The sequence below is a fragment of the Microcebus murinus genome, chromosome 7 (assembly GCF_040939455.1).
Source record: "Microcebus murinus isolate Inina chromosome 7, M.murinus_Inina_mat1.0, whole genome shotgun sequence".
Taxonomy (NCBI): Eukaryota; Metazoa; Chordata; class Mammalia; order Primates; family Cheirogaleidae; genus Microcebus; species Microcebus murinus.
The window spans coordinates 28,822,867-28,846,062 of NC_134110.1; the positions used below are offsets into that span (position 1 = coordinate 28,822,867).

At 43.8% G+C, this 23,196-nt stretch overlaps 1 protein-coding gene across 2 annotated transcripts in view; it reads left to right on the plus strand.

The window, feature by feature from the left end:
- Positions 1-23,196, plus strand: part of TRAPPC9 (trafficking protein particle complex subunit 9) — a 609,198-nt gene that overhangs the window by 106,294 nt on the left and 479,708 nt on the right. For both annotated transcript variants that reach the window (XM_076004998.1, XM_076004999.1), the window contains 4 exons: positions 5,425-5,570; positions 13,050-13,135; positions 16,372-16,498; positions 20,476-20,608. In XM_076004998.1, coding sequence (XP_075861113.1) covers positions 5,425-5,570; positions 13,050-13,135; positions 16,372-16,498; positions 20,476-20,608 — 492 coding nt within the window. The remainder of the gene's footprint in view (positions 1-5,424; positions 5,571-13,049; positions 13,136-16,371; positions 16,499-20,475; positions 20,609-23,196) is intronic.

Genomic DNA, 23,196 nt, shown 5'->3' on the forward strand with positions numbered 1-23,196 from the left:
GCCCTGTAGTCAGCCATTTCTCCAAAGAGCCCTGTTTTCTTTGGTGAAGAATGGAATTTAGAATTAAGGTCTGGGTGCTATATAAGGTCTGGGTGTTCACTGCTATTGGGGGGCCACTGTTCTCAGTGGATATAGCTAGGCAATGTATCTATTTATATACATACGTTATACACACCCATGTTTATGTCTGTGTTTATTTCTGTATCTGTATGTACTGAAAACCATGAGTTCATACAGATACTTCTGTATGTAGTTTCCGACACCTCGGGGATTGTTCTAGTTTTCTCATAAGTATAGTCCTGTTTCTCATTATCCTTAATAGAGTTACTTACTGACAAATTCGCCTGTTTATTATCCTCTGTTACCACTGCCAGCCCCCTCCCCAGGTGGTGCTCTGACACTGTGTGGTGGGCTGCTGCTGTGCCCACCCCCATGGGCCCTTCTTGCCCCACTTGGACTCCGCTTCCCATGCCAGCCAGCACCTGTGCCTACTTGGCTCTTCCTTCCCTGAGGACTTCAAGACTGAATTGTTAGGGTCAGGAGGGAAAGGGGAGGACACTTTTTATCTGTTTTGATCCAAAAATAAGCTTGTCCATAGGATCTTAGTCTAGCATGAACTAGGCTCTCCCCAAAATGGGTGATACAGATATATATTTTGCCTTATTTCATAAAACATTTGAGGCAGCTCATATAAATATTATGTGAAAAATAGTGAAGTAACCAGAGTGAAGGGAAAGTAAGGGTGGAATAAGAAAATAGAATGACGAATTCTGTTAATACCTAGAAATCCTAAGTTCCTACGTGATGGCTGGTGGTGGGAAGAAGCATGATTCTGATATAACTAATGAGAAGGAAACACAATTGGTTACAGGATCCTCTGTCTCTTGTAAGCAGATACCTGCCAGTCATGCTGGGGAAATAATACCTCTTCATGGTAATGGGGTGGGAAACTCCTCTTGTGGATTCTCTCTTTTTTTTTTTGAGACAGAGTCTGGCTTTGTTGTCCAGGCTAGAGTGAGTACCGTGGCGTCAGCCTAGCTCACAGGAACCTCAAACTCCTAGGCTCAAGCAATCCTTCTGCCTTAGCCTCCCAAGTAGCTGGGACTACAGGCATGCACCACCATGCCAAGCCAATTTTTTCTATATATATTAGTTGGCCAATTAATTTCTTTCTATTTATAGTAGAGACGGGGTCTCCCTATTGCTCAGGCTGGTTTTGAACTCCTGACCTTGAGCAATCTGCCCACCTCTGCCTCCCAGAGTGCTAGGATTACAGGTGTGAGCCACCGCGCCCGGCCCTCTTGTGGATTCTCTTAAGGGAACATTATGGCATATTGAGTAACATCCTCAGCAACATCGCCACAAAGATCTAAGCAGGTTTCTCTTGTTGTTTTGCTATTAGTATTTGCAGTGTACACTGAGAACAGGATGCCAGAGTACCTAGAATAAACGCAGTTCTCCCAGAGGGACAAAGCACTGTGGTCCTCTGTCATCTGGCTTGCTGCAGCCATCCGACTGAGAATAGTGGGTGGACTGCTGATATATCAAGCATTCCTTCATGAATGTGATTTCATATAAGTGAGCTTTTTGGCAGGAATTAGGCAGCAGAGGATGCAGAGTTGTTATATATTCTCAGGCATCAGGAAGACACGGTAGGTGTCTTTTGTTGCTGACTGTGGGTGGCAGATGCATGTGGTTGGTACTCTCAGTACCTGGCCCATGACAGCCCTCTGCGGGTCTGTGTGCAGTGGGTAAGTGTTCACAGTGCACATAGGGCTGTCCCTGCTTCCTGAATCTGTGTTCCTCATCTCCGCCTGCAGGGAGGCCAGTGTGGGCGCTGCAGACTGGTTTTTCCTTAGAAAACAAGTCTGGGACTATTTCAGGCAGGTATTACAAATCAGTAACATAAACATTTGAAGACTACAGCTCAGTGGTAGTGTGACAGAGTAAGTTGTTTGAAAAATATCTACATTGGTGAGTAAGCTATCAGACCTGCTATATGGAATTGTTAGAGGTAAGCACATTTACTGTTGGAGAGGCCTCATAATTATGATTTCGGTTTTAGAATAGGTGATCAGGACCATTTTCTTTTCTTAGTGTTTTTCTTAGTTTTTGACAAGAAAACTATTTCAACAATTTACAGGAAAAGACTTGTTCTCCTTAGCACGAGAGCATGAACTGGGCTCACCCCAAAATGGTTTCAAGTAATTATGATGCAAGTTGAAAAAAAAAGGAGCCAAAAATACATCCCTGTTTGACTTCTATTCCAGAATTCAATTAATCAAATCTTTATTGAATGCTTAAGATATGCCCGGCCCAATGCTAAATGCTGGGGTTTCAATAATGGTGAAGCATGATCTCATCTTCTAGGAGGCAGCCAAGCCCATATCCAGGTACTACTGTCCAGAGTTAAAACAGAGGATAGTTAGCTAAAAAATATTAAAGGGGTACAAATGTTCTTGGTTACATGCATCACCTTTGTCATGCTTGAGTCATGGCCATAAGTGTGCCGGTCACACAAACAGTGTTCATTGTCCCTGTTAGGCAGGCTTTCGCCCCTCCTGTCCTCCTTTCTCCCTTGATTGTCTTTTTTAATGAACTGAAATTGAGCACTTTCAGCCTGGAAAAGAGCTCTAGAGTTTAATGAAGGCATTTAAATTGATAATGATCGAAACCTTCCAGTCAGAGTGAGCTTTGAGTTGCTCTGAGTGGTTTTGGTATTTTTAAAGCTTCAACTTTTAAATTAATTATACTGTTGAGGAAGATTAGAGGCATTTATTCAAAAAGGGGCTTAGGGGCCCAAATTCAGGGCAGTTTTTCAGCCTCCCAGATACCAATCAGGGTACATCATCTATGATCCCACTAGGTTCATACTACTGTCCAGTACTTTCTCTCATACTTGGTGTAGTGGCCAAGCTATAACCTCCCTTAAGAGTTTCTCAACTAGAGCTGTTTAGAGACGATACGAGGTGTATAGTAGCATTCAGGATCAGGAGTGGGTGGTCCCACCTTGCTCATCCAGAATGTGTGGCTTGCCCTCTCCAGTTATTTCAGACATGCCAGGCCTTGGAACAACTGACCTCCACATGGTTTCAAATATGGGGCAGACGAGGCCAGTTTTATCCATTGCCCATATGCTAAGAGATATCAGATGAGTTCTTAGTTATGTTTCCCATGTAAATAAGGTTGAGGGATTAAAAACCAACGAACAAAAGGTGAGTTGTTTTTTTCTTTGTCATTCCTTTCAACCAATTTGTTTTATATCACTTTCCTAATTAGTGTTTCACTATTGTTTTGTATGGTCCCAATTAGCTATAGTATACTGAGGAAAGTCAGATTTTTAAAACGTCAACGGTTTCCAAATGGAATCTGTCAAAATAATCCTTGCCTTGGACACTTATCCCTGGAATTCTGCTTTATTGTTGGCAGCTTCATAGGCCAAATACAATCTTATTAGTCCTGCAGTAATTTCACGCTAGATGAATTATCTTTTCTTTAGGTTAGGTTGAATAATTGAACAATTATTTTTTTGTAGGCCACATTTTATAAAATGATATTTGATGCAAAATTTTGAGTTATGTTAGGTTACTTTTCTGCCTGACTGTGCCCCTCAGAATTCTTTTACATATTTTAGAAACCATTTATGTGATCTGGAATTTCTCTACTTGCATAGATGATTCCTTTAAAATCACAAATGATATCTCATTTTAGGTGGTGACTTTGATATGAATAGAAAGGTATTCGTGTCCTAAGAGAATAGAATCATTTTATAACTGAGTAAATGTTCAGGTGGAAAGAAACTGTGAACCACCCCCTGACCCCCATCCAGGGTTCAGCAACAGCATGTTCACAACAGGGACCAAAACCTAGTTTCTTCACTCCAGTCCAGTGTGTAATCTTTTCACCAGGTATGCTGTTCTCTTGTTCATAAGTAAGTGTTTTAAGGAGGGGAAGAGAAGTTTTTGTTGACCTACTATGTGTTAGGTGCTAGTATAGGTACTCGATGTATATTCCCTTACTGCAAAGGATTGAAGGTGTCCCCATTTAGGCCACTCCCTCTTTTCTGTCCAAGTTTGGAATCAACAGAAAGCAATATCTGTTTTAGGCCAATGGAAGATACAGTGAATAACATGGGGCCGATCTTGCCAGAGGGATTATGGGTCCTTCTCTGAGTTGGATGGACCTAGCCTAGTCCCTGGCCTAGCTGGGTGCTGGAGGCCTCTTCCATGGAGAGAGGTCATATTTTGTGTGTGCAGAGAGCAGAACAAAATATGTGCTGTCTGCAAGCAGGCAAGCCCTAGGAGCAAGGAGCTGAGCGGTGCATGACCTGGTCCCCTTTCCAATTTACCACCTCCCTCAGGAGGAGCGAGAAAGAGCAGAGTGAGGTTAGGACTGTTTTTCTAATGGATGACCAGCCCCTCCCCGCCATTGGAAGTATGGAACCAGGGAAAGGAGGTGTCCTCCAATTTGTATGACATTATCAGGTACCTCTTATTTTTCCTATTTTATAAGTGAAAAAGTTCTAGGCAGGTTAAGTGATTTGTGCTGTAGTTTAAGAGCACAGTGTCTCCTATTATCATCAATTTCCAGCTATGGCATTTGGGGCAATATACTTAATCCCTCTTGTGTTAGTTTCTTCATTGATAACATGGAGAAAATTGTAATAGTACCCAAACTAAAAAGGTGGTTGTGATATTTAATTGAGATGATATATGTGAAGTGGCTAGCATGGTGTCTGAATATGCTCAAGCTCCACAGATTAGTGCATTTTCAATAAACGTTAGCTGATAGAATTTGCAGCATGAGCATAGATTAGCAGGCATCCACAGCTGGGAAAGCAGTTTAAGATTCAGAGCATCCTGCTGGGGAAGCAGCCCCTCATGTAACTAAGGCCGAGGTGCTATTAACCGTCTCATGTGGTGCCTTCTCAGGGGTCAGGGTCTGGTGTCCTCTTGCTGCAGGCAGGCCGGTCAGGGCAGGGAGAGGCAAAGACAGAAGAGCCAGCCTGTGCGGAGCACTGGGCACTGTGCCAGGAGCATCCCATGAGGTGGTGGCTCTATCTGAAGTTTGTAGACAAGGAACCTAAGTCTTGGGGAAAGCGAGGCACTTGCCCAAAGGCATACAGCTGGTCAGTAGTGCAGTGAGGTTTCCACCTGGCCCTTCTGACTCAAACTGCCCTGTGGCCCAATTCATGGAGCCCACAGAGGGCCTCAAGCACCAGGGAAATGTTGTTCCCTCCCGGGGGTAGTCCTGAGTTGCTGCATTCTTCTGCTTGGTCCTGTGAATGTGAGTGCTTTTCCTTCTCTCAGTTTATCGTCTATTTTGACTGATTTACTGTTTTTCTAATATGATGTTTGGTAGTGTTTATCCTGAAACCAAGCTAACAAGGCAGTTGAAGTATTTGTGTTTCATTTGAAACAACAGGCGTGTGAAACTGTTGAACCTTCCTGCCAGCCTGCGGCCACAAAAAATGAAAAGCTTGCTGGGTCAGAACGTGTCGACCAAGAGTCCCTTCATCTATTCACCAATTATCGCGCACAACCGCGGAGAAGAGCGGAACAAGAAAATAGGTAGGACCATTTATCCTGACTTTCTAACTGTGCTCTGCCACCTGATTTCCAATGGTTTTGCTAGATTTTTAGAGCAGAGCCTCAGGCCAATTCCTTCATGTGTGAGTGCACACAGGCATGTGTGTATATATTGTCAAATAAGTTTATTTGGCTTTTGCTGCCTTTGTCAGACAGTTGCCCATAGATCTGATATTTAAAAATCTATTTAATAAAAGGCGATTTTGTGGAAATTCTAGAAACCAGAAAGACTTCTGTTAACTGAGACTTTTATGAACTACAGAAGAGTGATAATTGGAGATCAGAGTGATTTTTCCAAGTGCTGAAGTGACTTCTGAATCATCAGAGAAAGACTTAGGGTTGAGTTGTGTTCAGGACTGACTGTGGATGAGGTCATTGTATTATTTTCATTTGTGAACACTGATGATCAGGATAGTCGGCCCTGGATCACACTGCATGATGGGAGAGATTGGGAGTAGAGCACTTGTCGGCCTCTTCCCAGCTTGACCTGCTCGTGTCTGTCCTGCAGCGGGTCTAGGGCTCATGTGTACCACCTGCCCCTGTCCCTTGGTGTCCTTCCCGAAGCCTGGCTGTGGCACGGAGCCCCCCACCTCCTCGCTGCCACAAAGACAAACCCAGGGGCCCCTTGCATTTGAGATTATGATTGCTGGTCATTGGTGATCACTGCCCATTATGCTTACATGTCACTGTGACAGACCTCCAGGGCTGTCAAGAGGCTGCCTCTTGCTTGATGATTGCTGAGTCCCTCTTAGGAGGGTAAATAGAAGACCTGCAATTGCTTGCACTCTGCTTTTGATAATCTGTGCTTTCTTCTCCTTCTGTTTCTTTCTTAATTTCTATACCCTCTATTTAGGAAAAAGGCATTCTGACTCCTTCCACGATGCTGTTCTTACAAGGATATAGGCTTCCTGTTGCATGTACAAGACCACCTACACCCTGGATCATGGGCTGCAGTGCTCCCTGACCTGTCCCTGCTCACTCACCACCCCCATTATGCCTGACTTTTCATTCTCACCTCCTGCCACCCTTGTTCTGCTCCTCAGGTTTCCCTGCAATGACTTCTTTCTGATTGTTGGGTGTAATGAGCTTGTTCTGGGCTCAGGCCTTTGTGCTTGTTCTTCCCTCTGCCTGGAACTTGTCCCCCACTGTCACTGGTTCCATTCAGATGTCCCCTGCTCAGTGGGGCATTCTCTGATCCTGGTACCTCCAGGCCACTCCTCCCATTACCTCTAGCTATGCTGCCTGGGTTTCTCTTCATAGTACTTCTCTCCAAATCAAATCTGTGTTTATCTGTTTATGTTTTCCCTCCTGCAATATACTATGAGACCAGGAACTCTGTCTTGCTCCCTGGTATATCCCTAATGCCTAGAACAATGATGAAAAAAAGAATTATTGAGGTAGATATTATGAATCCCATTTTATAGATAAGGGAACTGAGATTCAGGAAGTTTAAATGCCTTGTTCAAGAACTCACAGAACTTAGGTCTTACTACACAATTCCATGGTTTTTGCAGGGCAGCGTGAGTTTAAGGCAGGAAGGACAGTATGAACATTGTGCATAGTACATTATCTTAATAAGCATTTTTCACACTAGTGCTAAAATTTCTTAGCCTCTGTAAGGGTCTTATAATGAACTTTATTAACAATTTGTAAATATCTGAACACCTTAAAAATAGGGTGTTTTGGAAGAGATAAAGTTGTTTACTAAGATAAAGGGCTTCACTGAGGTAGGAGTACTAAAAGGACCTTGTGCATTTTTAACCACTTCGGTACAGCGCTCACTGGCTGCTAAACCTTGCCCATAGCCGGCACTCATAGTCCGTACAGTAGTTTGTGCTGTACATTGATGACGAATCCGTTTTGCCCTTGTGTGATGAGGAAAGCTTTAAAGCACTGAAAGCTTGTTTTACTTTACAGGCAGCTTTACTTGTAATGTGAATCAGAATAGGTAACATACACATGTTTTTATTACGTTATTTTTAAATGTTCACAATTTTATTTTGATAAATGAAAAATTAGAAAAGTCATATCATGGCTGTTGGCTAAAGTCGACGCTCAACTGTTTTCCTTCATATCACGGCTGTCGGCTAAAGTTGACACTCAGCTGTGCGCATTCATCTGTCAACTATAGTCAACGCTGGTACTGAAGTGGTTAAATGGTATCACTTATTTTTTTTTTTTTGGCTTTTTTTTTTTAATTTTTTTTTATTTTGACATATTATGGGGGTACAGATTTTAAGGTTTCAATAAATGCCCATTTCCCCCCCTCCCCCCAAAAGTCTGAGTCTCCATCATGACCATCCCCCAGATGGTGCACATCTCACTCATTATGTATGTATATACCCGCCCCCCTCCCCCCTCCCACCTGCCCAATACCCTATTACTGTAGTACCTATGTGTCCACTTAGGTGCTACTCAGTTAATACCAGTTTGCTGGAGAATATATCTGGTGCTTGTTTTTCCATTCTTGGGATACTTCACTTAGTAGTATGGGTTCCAGCTCTAACCAGGAAAATATAAGATGTGCTATATCACCATTGTTTCTTAGAGCTGGGTATCACTTATTTTATTCAAATTGTGCTTTATAAGAGGCTATCATGTATTAGCTAATTTACTTTTCCCAGTATTTTTGGAGGAATTAATTTTTATTTCTCTTTTGTAGACAAAGAAACAAACTCAGAGAGGATGACGTTCTAAGAATTACTCAACTATTTTGTGGCAAAGCTAAACCTTGAACTCACATCTTCTTAGGCCCAGTGTGCCGTTCTCGTTAGTACACTCTGGTTTTCTCTGATGTGCACAGCACACGTGGCAGAGGCCTAAATTAACTATACCACACAGTCCCCACCCTCGACACAGTTTCCCTTTCAGTTCATGCGTGCAAGACACAAATGCATGAGAAGCTGAATATCAAGACACAATATGAAGGAAAGTTCTCTAAAACTGTAGCGCTGTCGCCACGGGTACCTGTGTACTTGCATAAACAGTTAACACTGGTTAGACTGCATGCAGGCCCTGCAGGGCCCTGAGAAGGTGTCTGGAGGCTCAGAAGCAGCCTTGCCTCCGGGGAGTGGGGTGGTCTCCCCAAGGCGTGGCTCTGACTGTTCCAGCTGTTCATTATTAGAACAAGAAAATAAAGGAAGAGACATGGAGTAATATCCTAAAAAAATAGCAGGTGATACTGAATTTTGGGAAATTTCTGAAAACATGAGCCCTAAGTATGTAGCCTACTGCAGTATCTGTGTATATATGTTGTATGTATGAGTCTTTGAAATTCCATTTTCAGTATACTGATTTTGAAAGGTGCCCCAACTTTGTCTCCCCTACCACTGCTTCTCTGCTCTGGAGGACATGTGGAGGTGATGGGAAGTGTAGGAGATGGGTGGACATCGTGGGTAACCAGGAAGGGCCAGATGGTGTTCCCCAGGTCCACACGCCAGTGAGCAGGATGGAGCAAAACCAGTTCTGTCCCTGCTGTGTTTGGGGACATCGCTGCCCAGCCCCCTGTGGAACTCTCCTTTTCACCTCGTTGGAGACAGGAGACATGGTCCTGTTCTGGTCAGTGTCTCACCAGTGCTGGGACAGCTGGCAGGCTGCTTTCCAGCACCTCTTTCCCCAGTGGACCTGGGCTAGCTGTCACGGAAGGGCTGAGGCTCTTTTCTCTGGGACGCTCTGAGGGTCTCTGGCTGGTCATTTTGGGTCTCATTAAGGTTGGTGATAAGCTTTCTCCGTAAAGACTTTAAAGGAAGAAAAACTTCTAGAGGTGATTTAGAGCACGGGAGGCATGGGATCTCTCTTCTTAGGGCCAGTGACATAATGAGTGGGGCCCAGTGTAAAAGGAAAACCTGGAATCCTTTGTTCAAAAATTACTAAGAATTCAAAGACAGTGACAGCAGAGCGGTAAACGAGACATGGGCCCCTGAGCGCCATGTGCCGTTGACTGTGGATTGCAGGCCTGTAGAGCCAGCCTGCCTTTGTGTTTTTTTTTTTTTTCAGTCTTAAGGAATTATCAAAGGTTCTTTTTATGAAAATGATGCTCTGCATTTGCTGAAGAGGGCTTAAGCAGACACTATGTAGTAATCCTCATAGCTGTTTGATGCTGACGCTGTAGACATTATTATATCCCCTATTTCCAGATGAAAAAATTGAGCCTGAACACATATGAATTACCTGCATTAGGTCAGAGAGCTCGTAAGTAAGTGGTGGGGCCCAGTCTTCATCCCAGGTTGTATGAGTCAGTGCTCAAGGATTTTTCCCTTTATAACATGGCTTCTCACCATAGTAAGAAGTACCTGCTCATCTTGGCTGAGGATAAATTCAGTGGATTTTTTTTTTTCTGAGATGTAACAGAAGGTTCAGCCAGAATGCATATTATTTGTTGCATACCCATGGGTAGGAAAATATAATTTATATTCTCTGGCTTCTAATATCTTTTTGGCAATATATACTGATCAATGAGTACCTACGTGGAGGCTTGATGAATCACATATCTTTGCCTTAAATTTCTAATCTCTGTAAATGAATCTTTGTGTATAACTGGTGGAGGTGTCACCACAGCAGGGGGCACAGAGTTTTAGGGATGAGTAAACCCCTTAGGGCAGTTTTTGAGGCCATTTTCCACTCTAACTTGGAATAATTTACCCATCTTATGTCTGTGTGTTGGCTGCTGTGGCCATTGTCTGCGCTACAGTCTCTGCAAAGATGATTGCGACACAGGTGCTGAGCTCGAGCGTGGTTGTGTGAAGGGTGTAGGGCTTTGTGGTGTTGCCACTGGAGGCAGTGTGGTGGCTTGGAAAGGCCATGGCTGTCAGATGGGCTTGGACTGCAGCCTGGCCCTGCAGCTCTCACTTCCCACCGTGTGACCTAGGACAACTGATCATGCGGAGGGCTGCAGTTGTGTTGTCTGAAGAATGGGTACCTCGGAAGCCAACCGGGAGGGTCGTTCTGAGGATCCAGGGAAACAGTGTTTCTAAAGTTCCTGTCAGCCGTGCAGATCATGTTTGCAGTAGCAGTTGTGTGCACTGTGGTAGGTGCTGGGGCTGCAGTGATGAATCAGGAGTGCTTCCTGCCAAGCGGTCCATACAGCGTCAGAAAGAGACTAGCTCGTCAGCAGAAGCACCGCCAGACGCCGTGGGTCCACTGCTGCGCATAGCAACATGTGCAGCATGCAGTGCTGACGGGATGGAGAGGGCCTGAGACAGGGATGTTTAATACCTGCTAATTCCTGTCCTTCCCACTGTTTCTGGGAAAAAATATCGAAGAAGGGGCATCACTGTGTTCTGTGACACACTAAGGATTGGAGAGGGGATTATCTCTATCTTCAGGCAAAAATAACTTTTCATATAATCAGTGATTTATCTCAGAATTACCCTTTAGTAGACAAGGACTATCTAAGTATAAATTATTCCTTTCAGCACCCCAGAAAATGATTTTTAAAAAATGATTATTTTTTGACCATGACAGAGAAAACAATTCCTTAGTTACCAGGCATAGCGACTTGTTCAACAAGAATGGGCTTTTTTGTCTGTGGTGAAGAGCAGGCCGGGACCCTGACCACCTGCAGACCCAGGCAGGCTGGGTGAAACTGCTGGGGGTGGGGCAGTGGGTGCGGAGCTGGGCGATGGTAGAACAAGACCCGAGACTCCAGAGCCCTAAAGGGTGAAGCAGTAGAGCGCAAAGAGCATAGGTTTTCGGGCCGGACAGACTTGAGTTTGAATCCTCATTTATCAGGGCCACAAGATGGGCAGGCAATTCAACCTGTCAGGGGGAGTTTTCCTTTTTTTAGACTAAGAATACTCATTGTTCTGCTGACCAAGTAGATGTTGGTTATTCACTGCATTGTCCAGAGGCTCAGTGAATACATGGCTGTGCAAGCACTTTGTAAATTAACTCACTTGGTGGTCTCTTTATTAGTTCATGCCATTTCAACATGCCAACTTTGGGTCATATGTCATAGATTTGGTGGAGCCAGTCTTAATCTCTGTGTAGGGTGCAAAGTGTTTGGAAAAAGCTGTGACTTGAAAACATGGTTACGAAAGCTCTGTAAAAGTTGAAGAACTCTGGTCAATAAATGTCCGTGTCTGCTCTAGAAAAAGCCCCACACCATCCTTTTAGCCGCTCATGTCTGTTCTAGATACTGCTTTGAGTTCAAAGACCTGGGCTTGAATCCCTATTGCACTACTGGTTGTGTGATTTCTAGGCAAATTTGCCAACTGGTTTGGACCTTGAGGGCCTGCCTTGTAACAATGTGCTTACAATACCTGTCTCATGAAATAATTATGAAGAGTAAAGAGATGACCCACTTAAAAGTGCCTTGCACCTGAGGCATGCCTAACACCTGTTAATCGATTCTGAAATCATTTCTGGTTTGCCCAATGGAGTATCTTCAAGGGAGGAGGGGTTGCTGGAAATGGGTACAGGTGCTGTATTAGCTTCTATTGCTTTGTAACAAATTACCAAAAACTTAGTGGCTGAAAACAACACAAATTTATTTTCTCACTGTATGGGTCAGGAGTTTCAGCTAGGTCCACTGCTCAGGGATTCACAAGGCTGAAATCCAGGTGTCAACTGGGGCTGTGTTCTCATCTGGAGGCTCAGTTGAGGAAAGTCCTGCTCTCAGGATCCTCAGGTTGTTCTTTGTTCTTTTCCTTGTGGTTGCATAACTGAGGTCCCTGTTCTCTTGCTGGTGGGTCACTATTCTCAGCTCCTAGAGGCCGTTCTTGGTCCTTGCCACATGGTCTTCTGTAAGGGCTCCCTGAATAGAATAGTCTCATCCTGGACAATCCTCATTTAGATTAACCCAAAGTCAACTGGTTGGGGACCTCAATTACACCTGCATATTCTTTCACCTTTGTTATATAACATGACCTAATTTCCATTCTCACACTCAGTGGGAGGGGATTACACAGGGCACACACACTGGGACGTGCACACCAGGGCTGGAAGGCTCAGAGGTCATCAGAATTCTGGCTCTCCAAAGGTGCTGAATTGCAGTTGGCCTGAGAGTGGGCAGGGAGGAGAAGCTACTCTCCTTTCTCACAGTCTTGGGGCTAGGGGAAATTGTGCTCTGTGCCACTCACAAGTGACCCCAGTGCCCCCCTCCCCTGCCAGCCTCTGGGCCAGTGCAACATGGTGTGCCTTACAGCTCCACACCAAGAACAGTGCTGTCTGGATTGCTTTCAGTTTTGTAAAACTGCACTTGGTATGCCGACGTGAATGCAGCCTGTGGAAGGCAGCGAGAAGCATCATTCACATGGCATCAAAGTGGCAGTGACAGCTGCTTTGCTTTGTTTCAGAGGAAGCTGGTGGAAAAGCCAGCTTTGAATCGTTCCTCTCAGTGTGATCATGGTGCCTGATGCCTTGTTGGAAAATAAATTACTGGAAGAATAATCTGAAACCCTGTGGAAAGTGAAAAAAATACCAACTAATGCATAGATTCTTCCGTGTGTGTGTATTTTCTAGATTTCCAGTGGGTTCAAGGAGATGTCTGTGAAGTTCAGCTGATGGTATATAACCCAATGCCATTTGAACTTCGAGTTGAAAACATGGTATGTATCACTAGTCATTTGACCTTTTTGGGCTAAAGCACCAGCTTCTCATTAAAATATGTTTTTTACTTAATATTTGAAGCACACATCTTAGGACATATGTCTGTTTTTGTATTTGTTTTGCCAAAGATTATAAACCTATTGTGAGTGAAGACCATATTTTGTCATTCATCTGTCTTTAGGCTTGGTACTCAATAAATATTTGAATCAACAAAGAAACCTCCTCTTTGAACACACACTGAGCTTAGTTGATTGGATGTAAGATTTGGAATAATCATTTTGAAGTTTATATGAGATTAGCACCAGTTACAAAGTCTGCATTATGCCTGCTACTCAGTATCACCACTATTTTATTGCTGCAAGATGATAAGGTGATCAGGGCCCAAGGGAAGAACAAGTGGTAGAATAAGAAAGTAATTACTTCACTACCACTCTGAGGTTTCTCTTGTCTGAAATCCTGATGTTTTGCTTCTGTGCTTTGTGTAGGGAGTTAAAGATGCACTTTGCAGTACCCTTCATTGGTTCTTCTCACCTGATCCCATAGTTGAAGGAAGGAGACTTGTGTTGACTTTCCAAGTTAATTCTGTGTTTCCCGGGCAGACCCTTCCCCACAGTGTGGATTCTATCCCTGCAGTCTCCTGTGTATTGCTACCTGGTACTGCCATGTCACTCTTCAGCGACATTCAAAGGATGGTGTTGCCATGTTGGTGGCTTCTTTTATACATTTTTGACTGGCGTTCGGGGTAACGGGCAGCCTCTCCATGCAGGTATTGTGCCAAGTGCCCACGCCACCTGTCAGGCCCTGGGCAAAGCTCTGAGGGGACCGAGATGGACAGGCCTTGGTGTTTGCTGTGCCTGTGGTCAGGGCTGTGTTGGGGGTACAGGAGGTGTTACAGGACCTGTGTGAGGGGCATCTGTCTGTCTGTGGAGAGTCTGGGAAGGCATCCTAGGACAGACGCGACAGCTCAGCTGGGGCTGTAAGGCTGAGCCGCAGTCCGCCAGGCAGACTGTTTGGTAGTTATTTAGATGCTGCATAGGCTTCCAGCAAGTGGCATAGTTTTCCAAAATCTGTTTGAGCTCTTAGAAGCTGAGCTGAATGTTAAGCTAACTGCGGTCTTGAGGCTCACTCGGGAGGAGTGCTTCTCCTCCTCCTACTGTGCAAGGACATGTTGGCATGAGGATCAGGCCCTTCCAGTGGCTTTGTCTCTTGGTCCAAACAGGGAATAATAGTTGTTTAGAGAATTTTCCCCACAGCTGCTAAAGTGGCATATGCCTGCTGCTCTTTTTTACACATTTTTTGTCTTAAAAATTAGTCTTCATTTTTATCTGTTTTAAAAATAATACGTGCTTATTATAAAAAATTAGGAAGAGTAAAGAATAAAATAAAAATACCACATAGAGTTAGTCCACAAATCATGGTCAGAATTTTAAAAACTAAATCATGGACTATTTTAAACATAAGAAATGTTACAGGGAAGAATAATCACTCATATATCCACCATCCATATTTAACAAATGTTAACAGTTGGCCATATTGCTTTAGCTATTTTAAAAAGAAATACATACCAGCATATTTGCCTAGAGACAATTGGCTTCTCTGCTTCCACCCTTGCCCACTACATCTGTTCCACACATTGATCATTTCACACCTTTGCTCCAAGTCTGGGCACGAGCTATGCTCATTGCTGAGAGGGTGGCTTTGCTTCTGGGTGCTTTCTGTAGACAAAGTTAGGGACAGTCTGCATTCCTATACATATACATGTAAATGTACATGCACATCTACACACATACATCTATATATATACACATGCACATATACCTGCATATACACACTAGAAATGCATATTTTATATATCCTGAGTTCACATTGATACTTTCAATTCCAACACGTCTCAATAGGGTTTTTTCTTGCCTTCCTCCATTCCATATTTGTGTCCTTTCTTCCAGAGAACATGGGTTCACAACATCAACATATTTACTTATATGCTCAATCCTGTAATACATCTAAAATAGTTTCAGAGTTGCTGTGATTATACTACTGCAGAAAACCAACTCACTAAAATAGATTCAGAATTTCTCTCTTTCTTAAGGTTTTTTTTTTTTTTCCCCTTGAGATAGGGTCTTGCTCTGTCGCCCAGGCTGGACTGCAGTGGTGCGATCATAGCTCACAGGAGCCTCAAACTCCTAGACTTAAACAATCCTCCTGCCTCAGCCTCCCAAGTAGCTGGGGCTACAGGCATGTGCCACCGTGCATGGCTAATTTTTAAAAATTTTTCTGTAGAGACAGGGTCTTCCTATGTTTCCCAGGCTTGTTTTGAACTCCTGGCCTCAAGTAATCCTCCTGCCACAGCCTCCAGAGTAGCTGAGTTTATAGGTATGAGCCCCCACATCTGGCTTGTTGAGATGGTCTTTGTTTATTTCAGTGGTGTTCTGTAACTGTCATGAAATCTTATATATCATTCATTAGATTTATTCCAATATAGTTGATGTTAATGATATTTTTCTACATTTTATTTTCCAATTATTTATTGCTAAATTATAGAAATATCTTTACTTTTTTCCTGATTTAATCACTTTGCTAGATGTACTTGTTCAAGTTTCACTGTAGATTCCACAGGGTCTCTATGTTCCTGGCTTTTTTTTTTTAATGAATAGTCATCTATATGCCTTCTCTTTCTTTTTCTTTCACTATTGTCCTCTATTGTAGGACCTCTATTACAATAGGTCCTGAGAGCTGACATCCTGCATTGTTTCCAATCATGAGGCAGCTCCTTGAGGCCAGAGAATCTGTCTGCCTTGTTCACTAGCAAGCTTAGTGCCTGGACATGTTGAAATGAATTGATAATTCTTAGATGCACTGGAGGGGGATTAACTGATGATATATTTCCACGTTTCAGGGTTTGTTTCTTTTTGTTCATAAATCAAATCTTTTTTCTTTGGGTTCAGATTCCTATTTGGTAAAACAACAAAACAAAACAAATTACAAAAATATAGCAAACAGGGCTAAACTCAAGAGGAATTGTTTATCACCTGAGTACCCACAGTGCTCATTGTGCCAAGATTGTTTTGTGTTGATCACACTTTACATCGTCTCTGAAGTCCTCTCTGGGCTTTTATAAAGACCACTAGTATTTTCATTCCAACAGTTCCAGAGTGTGCCCATAGTGATGTCTTAAGGCTCGTCTGGAACTGAACACATGTGGGCTGGGCTCATGATGCTCTGTCGCTTGTTTCAGGGGCTCCTCACCAGCGGAGTGGCGTTCGAGTCTCTCCCCGCAGCACTCTCCCTTCCGGCTGAGTCTGGCCTGTACCCAGTGACACTCGTCGGGGTCCCACAGACGACTGGCACAATTACTGTGAATGGTAAGGAGGACTGCATGGTGCTTTTTGCTCAGGAAGGACTGCCGAACTCTTGTGTTGCCTCATCGAGGCCAAGCACTGATCACCCGCCATTCCAGTCCTAACCAATAGAAGATAATGAAAATATCATGTCACGACCCATTTCTTTGGGATATGATGGGAAAAATCCTGTTCTTAAGTGTGCAAGATATGGTAGGCCCCTCCCTGTGTGCTGCTGTAGCTGTGGAAGGGGTCCTTCCTGTGCTCTGGCCCCATCACCCACTCCTCTTTCTCCTTTCTCCTGTCTTCCTCCAGTAAGCCTTAAAACAGGCGAAGGCTCCCCTGCTGCTGTTAGACCCTCTTGCTATGGTCTGGTTGATGAGAGCTCCTTCTAGGCTGGACTTCCTCAGAGAGTTGTCTGAACACACTGAATCCACTTACCATCTCTGTTGGTTCTTTAACCCTCTGCATCCTGAATTTAGCCCTTACCACTTTGCTAAAACTCCTGTCGCTGAGGTCATTGGCAGCATTTTGCTGGCTGAATCCGGGGCCTGCTTTTCAATTTTCTTGTAAGCTCACTGCTTGGTGGCCTTTGACACTGCTGCCTGTGCCTCCTGTACAGCGAGTTTCCTCCTGCAGCTTCTGTGACACCGCACCCTCCCAGCCTTTCCTTGCCTCCTGTTCCTTCTGTATGGGTTCCTTCTCGCATCTTTTGCAGGTACCACTTGTGTAGCCCAACCCTCCAGGCTCCATCTCTCCTCCTCTCCTCTCCTCTCCTCTCCTCTCCTCTCCTCTCCTCTCCTCTCCTCTCCTCTCCTCTCCTCTCCTCTCCTCTCCTCTCCTCTCCTCTCCTCTCCTCTCCTCTCCTCTCCTCTCCTCTCCTCTCCTCTCCTCCCCTCCCCTCCCCTCCCCTCCCCTCCCCTCCCCTCCCCTCCCCTCCCCTCCCCTCCCCTCCCCTCCCCTCCCCTCCCCTCCCCTCCCCTCCCCTCCCCTCCCCTCCCCTCCCCTCCCCTCCCCTCCCCTCCCCTCCCCTCCCCTCCCCTCCCCTCCCCTCCCCTCCCCTCCCCTCCCCTCCCCTCCCCTCCCCTCCCCCCCTCCCCTCCCCTCCCCCCTTCCCCTCCCCTCCCCTCCCACCCTTGTTCTGTCCTCTTCCTCTCTCCTCGCCCTCCCCTCCCCTTCGTTCTACACAAGCTGTCTTCAGTGATCCCTTCATTCCCGTGAACGCTTCTGTCTTCTAGTCCCATCAACATGCTGATGATCACCAGCCACCTGTGGCCAGGTCTGGAAAGTCTCGTAGGCACTTTGCATACACATCCAAGCCAGAATGCCAGCTTCTCTTCCCTAAAGCTCCCTGTCCCCCCAGGACCGTCTCAGCGCAGGCATCCCCATTAGCTAATTGCTCTAACCAGTTTCCTGGGAGTCGCCTTCAACCCTTCCCTGTCTGTCACACACTCCCCTGTCCCCCGTTGATTCCTCATGGGAACTTCCTGAGAATGGCCACTTCTTTCCACCTCCATGGCAACTTCCTGTCTTGCAGACCATGACTCTCACTTACGGGATTGTCACAAAGGCATTAGAACAGGTATTTCTGTCTACAGTCCTGCTTGCTAGTAAACCTGTCTCCCATCTGCAGCCAGGTGATTTTTCTGGTACAAATCTGCTTTATTGTATCTTGACTGGAAGCCTTGGAGAGACCCTTGTTCTTGAGGCTAAAAGCCCCAGTGTGGCTTTTGAACCCCCCCTCCACAGACTCCTCCCCTAAATCACACTCCATCTCAGGAAACTCCTCCTAGTTCTAGAGCACTCCGAGCTCTCTGAGCCTTTGCCTGTGCTATCAGGGTGCTTCCAGCTCTGACTCCTGTGCTGCGTTCAGTCCTTGGCTAGGCTTCCTGTCCTCCTGGAGACCTCAGTGTGCTCGCTGACTTAGGCCCCATAGGCTCCTCCTCCATGTCCTGTGTGATGGATTCCTTGCTGGCCTTATCTGTCTCACTCAGTTGCAGCTCAGTGCCTGATGTGGAGCCTTGCACATAGTAGGTCATCAGAATGTATTTGTTGGCTAGAAGAAGAAACATTCACTGGGAAAAGGGTGCTCTGTATTAGGTGGGTAAGGAAGGCATAATTAGGTTAGGGTGTGTTCGGGAAGCCCAAGACGGAGGTAATTGCACCATTCTGGGCATGTACCTAGAGGAGAGGAGGTCAGCAAAGACCTCTCGTAGTAAGTGACCCAGAGTTTTAAAGCCCAACTAGGAAATATTCAAATGTGTGGCGGGTGGGCAGTAGGGGAGGAGCAGTAGTCAATAGCAGGTTGAAAGGCAGAAAGAACGACTTCTTCAAAGACCTGGCACTCAGAGAGAACATAGTGTAGTTGGGGGACTGGGGGTGTCAGAGAAGGTGGTCCCAGTCCAGGGGTGGCAGTGCCAAGGCTGGAAGATGGGCAGAGGGCAGACCTATAGGGCCTGTAAATCATGCTAGAGGATGTTGGCTTTCTACTAAGGACAGCTGGGGCCGCCACCTTATTTGAGTAGAGATGTGGTCAGATGGACAGTTCAGAGTGATCCCTCAGGATCTGGCAGCCTGCTGAAGTCCGGGCTGGAGATGGGAAGGACTGGAGGCAGGGAGACCAATTATCAAGCTCTGGCGATGATCCAGGTAGAAAATGACAAAGTAGGACCAGAGCCATGGCTGGGGAATGGCACAAAGGAGACAGATTCGAGAGGAAATAATGAGGATTCAGAATAACACATAACCGATAACTAATATGTTCATAGATGAGTCGTCGGAGCCTTAATAATGCATTTCTTTGTTATTTTTCTTTGGCGCACACTAGCGAGTGTTCATTTTTGGCATATAAAGCCAAAGGGCTGACCTTGTATTATCAGACATAATAATGCGCTGAATATTTGTCATCAGACTTTTGGGTTTATGTGGCAGTTATTTTAAGCAAAGGGTGAGAAAAGGAAAATGACTGATTTTAAGAATTGTAAAATAATGGGTGTTCAGCAGACAAAACCACATTATACCAGGTTTTATAGAAAAGAAAGGAATGAGGGACATTAGTGCCAGACAGATGTGGGTTTCTGTAGAGGAAAATGTTTGCCAGGTAAAGAAATCTTTCAAGAAACACATTGAGAAAGGAGGGAATGTGGGTGCTATGAATTGGAGTTATGCTGAACGAGCAGCTTGAGGCTGAGAAGGTGAAGGAGAAGGCCGGTGGGGATATATTAGGGCCCTGATTTGCCCTTGAGAGAATGGCTTGCTTCTCTGTTTAGGATGTAATCGTTTCATACGAATGCAGAAAAGTTGTCACCCTAGGCATCTAGCCATTGGGTATTGTTTAATTTTGTTACACTGTGATGTTGTTTATAATAATTATCATTTAAAATTTCAAGAGCCTTTTTAAGCTTTGCTTAAACAATTTCAAGTGTTTATCTAACCAATGGACTTTTTTTTTGCACATAAAATTTGTTAATCTTAAATTATAGTACTTGTACACATACTACAGAGTTGCCATATCACGTAGCAGCTATAATCACAATAATTGGCTCTCGAACTTCCATCTCTCAACATAAGGTTTTGAAGCATTTTTCAAATACTCATTAAGTCACATTATATCCTGGAAAGGAATATTAACTATCATTCTCATTTTAGAGATGGATAAATCTGAAAAGTGAATTATTAATAGTAAAAGGATGACATACTGGTTATTAAGTTATACAGAGGTGTGTCGTTTACAAGGACTTTCACATATACTCTTTCATTTGACCCAATCAGCCTTAGAAAGTAAGAATATAGGTACTGGTATCGTCTCCTTTATACACGAAGACATCGAGGGTTTTTGAGGTTGAAGGCAGGAGCTGTGGTTGAGAATGAGCAGGTGACAGGCCACCATCTGAACTCAGGTCTTTGGAAGAGACACTTTGTCCACTGTTCACTATTTTGGACATGGGTGTGAGATGCCAAGCCTTGCCAGGTGGTGTAAAGATTTTCCTTCTGTGTTCCAGGTTACCATACCACAGTCTTTGGTGTTTTCAGTGACTGTTTGCTGGACAACCTCCCAGGAATAAAAACCAGTGGCTCCACAGTCGAAGTCATTCCTGCTTTGCCAAGACTACAGATCAACACTTCTCTGCCCAGGTAGTGTACATAATGAGCACAGGTGTCTAATTGTTGACAGGAAATGGCTCTTATGAATATTCTTTAGTTACACATTGTTTTAATGACACAGAGAGGCTGACTTAATCTGTAATTCTTATGACCAGAATATGGGTGGAGGATATCTTTAAGATAACCAATAGTCAATATGTTTTGCTTAAAGTGAATTGGAACAAAGTTGAAATCTTTTTTTTTACCAAGATCAGAACAAAATGTGAAATTATCCTATGGAATCATAATTTTTTAAAAAATATAAAATTAGTGAATTTAAGAAATTTCCTAAAAAATATTGGGAATTTAAGAAAAACTCTTATTTTTTAAAAAGCGTTTTTGTTCTTTACGTTTTTGTTTTTTAGCATTATAGAAAAGCATAAAGAAGAAAGAGAAATACTTCTCAGTATCTCAAAAGCAACTACTGTAAATGTTTTGTGATATCTCCTTCCAGTGTTTTATCCATCCTATTTATTTTTTTATTTTAGAGTCAGGGTCTTGCTCTGTTGCCCAGGCTGTAGTACAGTGGGGTGATCATGGCTCACTGGAGCCTCCAACTCCTGGCCTCAAGTGATCCTCCTTCCTTAGCCTCTGAAGTAGCTGGGACTACAGGTGTATGCCACTATGCCCAGCTAATTTAAATTTTTTTTTTTTTTTTTTTTTTATAGAAACAGGGTCTTACTATGTTACCCAAGCTGGTCTCAAACTCCTAGCCTAAGTGATCCTCTTGCTTCATCCTCCCAAAGTGCTGGATTATGTGAATGAGCCACCATACCCCCGGCCCATCCTATTTTAATTTAATTAATTAATGAATTATTTAATTTTTCTCTTTTTCTTTTTTCTTGAGACAGAGTCTCACTCTGTTTTCCTGGTGAGTGCTGTGGCATCAACCTAGCTCACAGCAACCTCTAACTCCTGGGCTCAAGTGATCCTCCTACCTCAGCTTCCTGAGTAGCTGGAACTTCAGACATGCACCACCATGCCTGGCTAATTTTTTCTATTTTTAGTTGCCCAGCTAATTTTTTCTATTTTTCAATAGATACAAGGTCTTGCTCAGGCTGGTCTTCAACTCCTAAGCTCAAGAGACCTTCCCGACTTGTCCTTCCAGAGTGCTAGGATTATAGATGTCAACCACCGTGCCTGGCCCCCATCCTGTTTTTAAAATACCAATTTGAATAGTTGAGATTATACCACATGATATATGGTATCATAGATTACTTTTTGCATAATAACCACATAAGTTTTTCTTCATGCTCTTACAAATTCTTAAAAAAATTCAGGTTGCAGTGAGCTATGATGACGTCACTGCATCCTACCCAGGGTGACAGAGTGAACTCTGTCTCAAAACAAAAAAGTATATCATAAATATATCTCAAAATTGCATAACCATTAATTTCCTTGCTATTGGAATTTGGGATATTTTCAATTTTGGCTTTTATGGATAATACTTAATGGATATCCTTTTGGCCATTTTTGTAAAATGTATCTTGAGATTTTCTGAAATGTTTTTAAAGTACATTCATTTGTTTAATGGATCCTTTTCATTTGCCAGGCACTGTGCAAGGTGCTAGGACTGTAACACTGACCACAATAGTCCTTTGTCCTACAGGAAGCTCTGTCAAGTGGGAGAGATTGACAAGTAGCCACATAATCACAGTGCGCTGTTGACGGGGAGGTCCCATGTGCTGGGGAAGGTCACAGGGGGCTTAGAGATTTCTTCAAGGAGGTGAAATCAAGAGTGAAGCACAAGGAGTAGGAGCAGGAATGAGCTGTACAGGATAGGCAGGCAGGAGCGTTTTTCTGATGAAGGAAGGAGTGGGGAGAAAATGGCATGGCTTGGGAATAAAGTGAAATGCAGAAAACATTTACTCAAAAGGGATTGTAGACCTGAGTGTAAGAGCTAGAAATGTAACAGTTTTAGAATAAAATGGGAGATAATTTTCATAACCTGGGCTTGGGCAAAGAATTCTTTGATGAGACACCAAAACTAGGATCCATAAAATAAGATGTTGATAAATTGGACTTCATGAAAATTAAAAACTTTTATGCTTCCAAAGACACCATTAAGAAAATGAAAGAGAAATTACAGACTGGAAGAAAATATCTTCACGTCATATGTCTGATAAATAGCTTGTGTTCCTATAAAGAACTCTTAAAACTTAAGAAGACAAACAGCCTAGTTAAAAAATTGCCAGAAGATTTGAATAGCTGTTTCACCACAAAAGATATTCAAATAGCTAATAAGCTGTCTGGAAGAATGTTCGACATCATTAGTCTTTGTGGAACTGGTACCGCGTGAGATTCTAGTTCATACCTCCTGTGGTGGCTTATAATCAAAAGACAGACCAGTAGCAAGGGTTGCAAGGTAGTGGAGAAACTGGAACTCTTATGCACTGCTGATGGGAATGTAAAATGGTACATCTGTTTTCAAAACTCTTTGGCAGTTTCTTAAAAAGCCAAACATAAATTTACCATTTGACCCAACAATTCCACTCCGAAGTATCTAGTCAAGACAAATGAAAACATATGTTGACACAACATGCATGTGAATGTTCATAGCGGCATTATTCATAATAAAA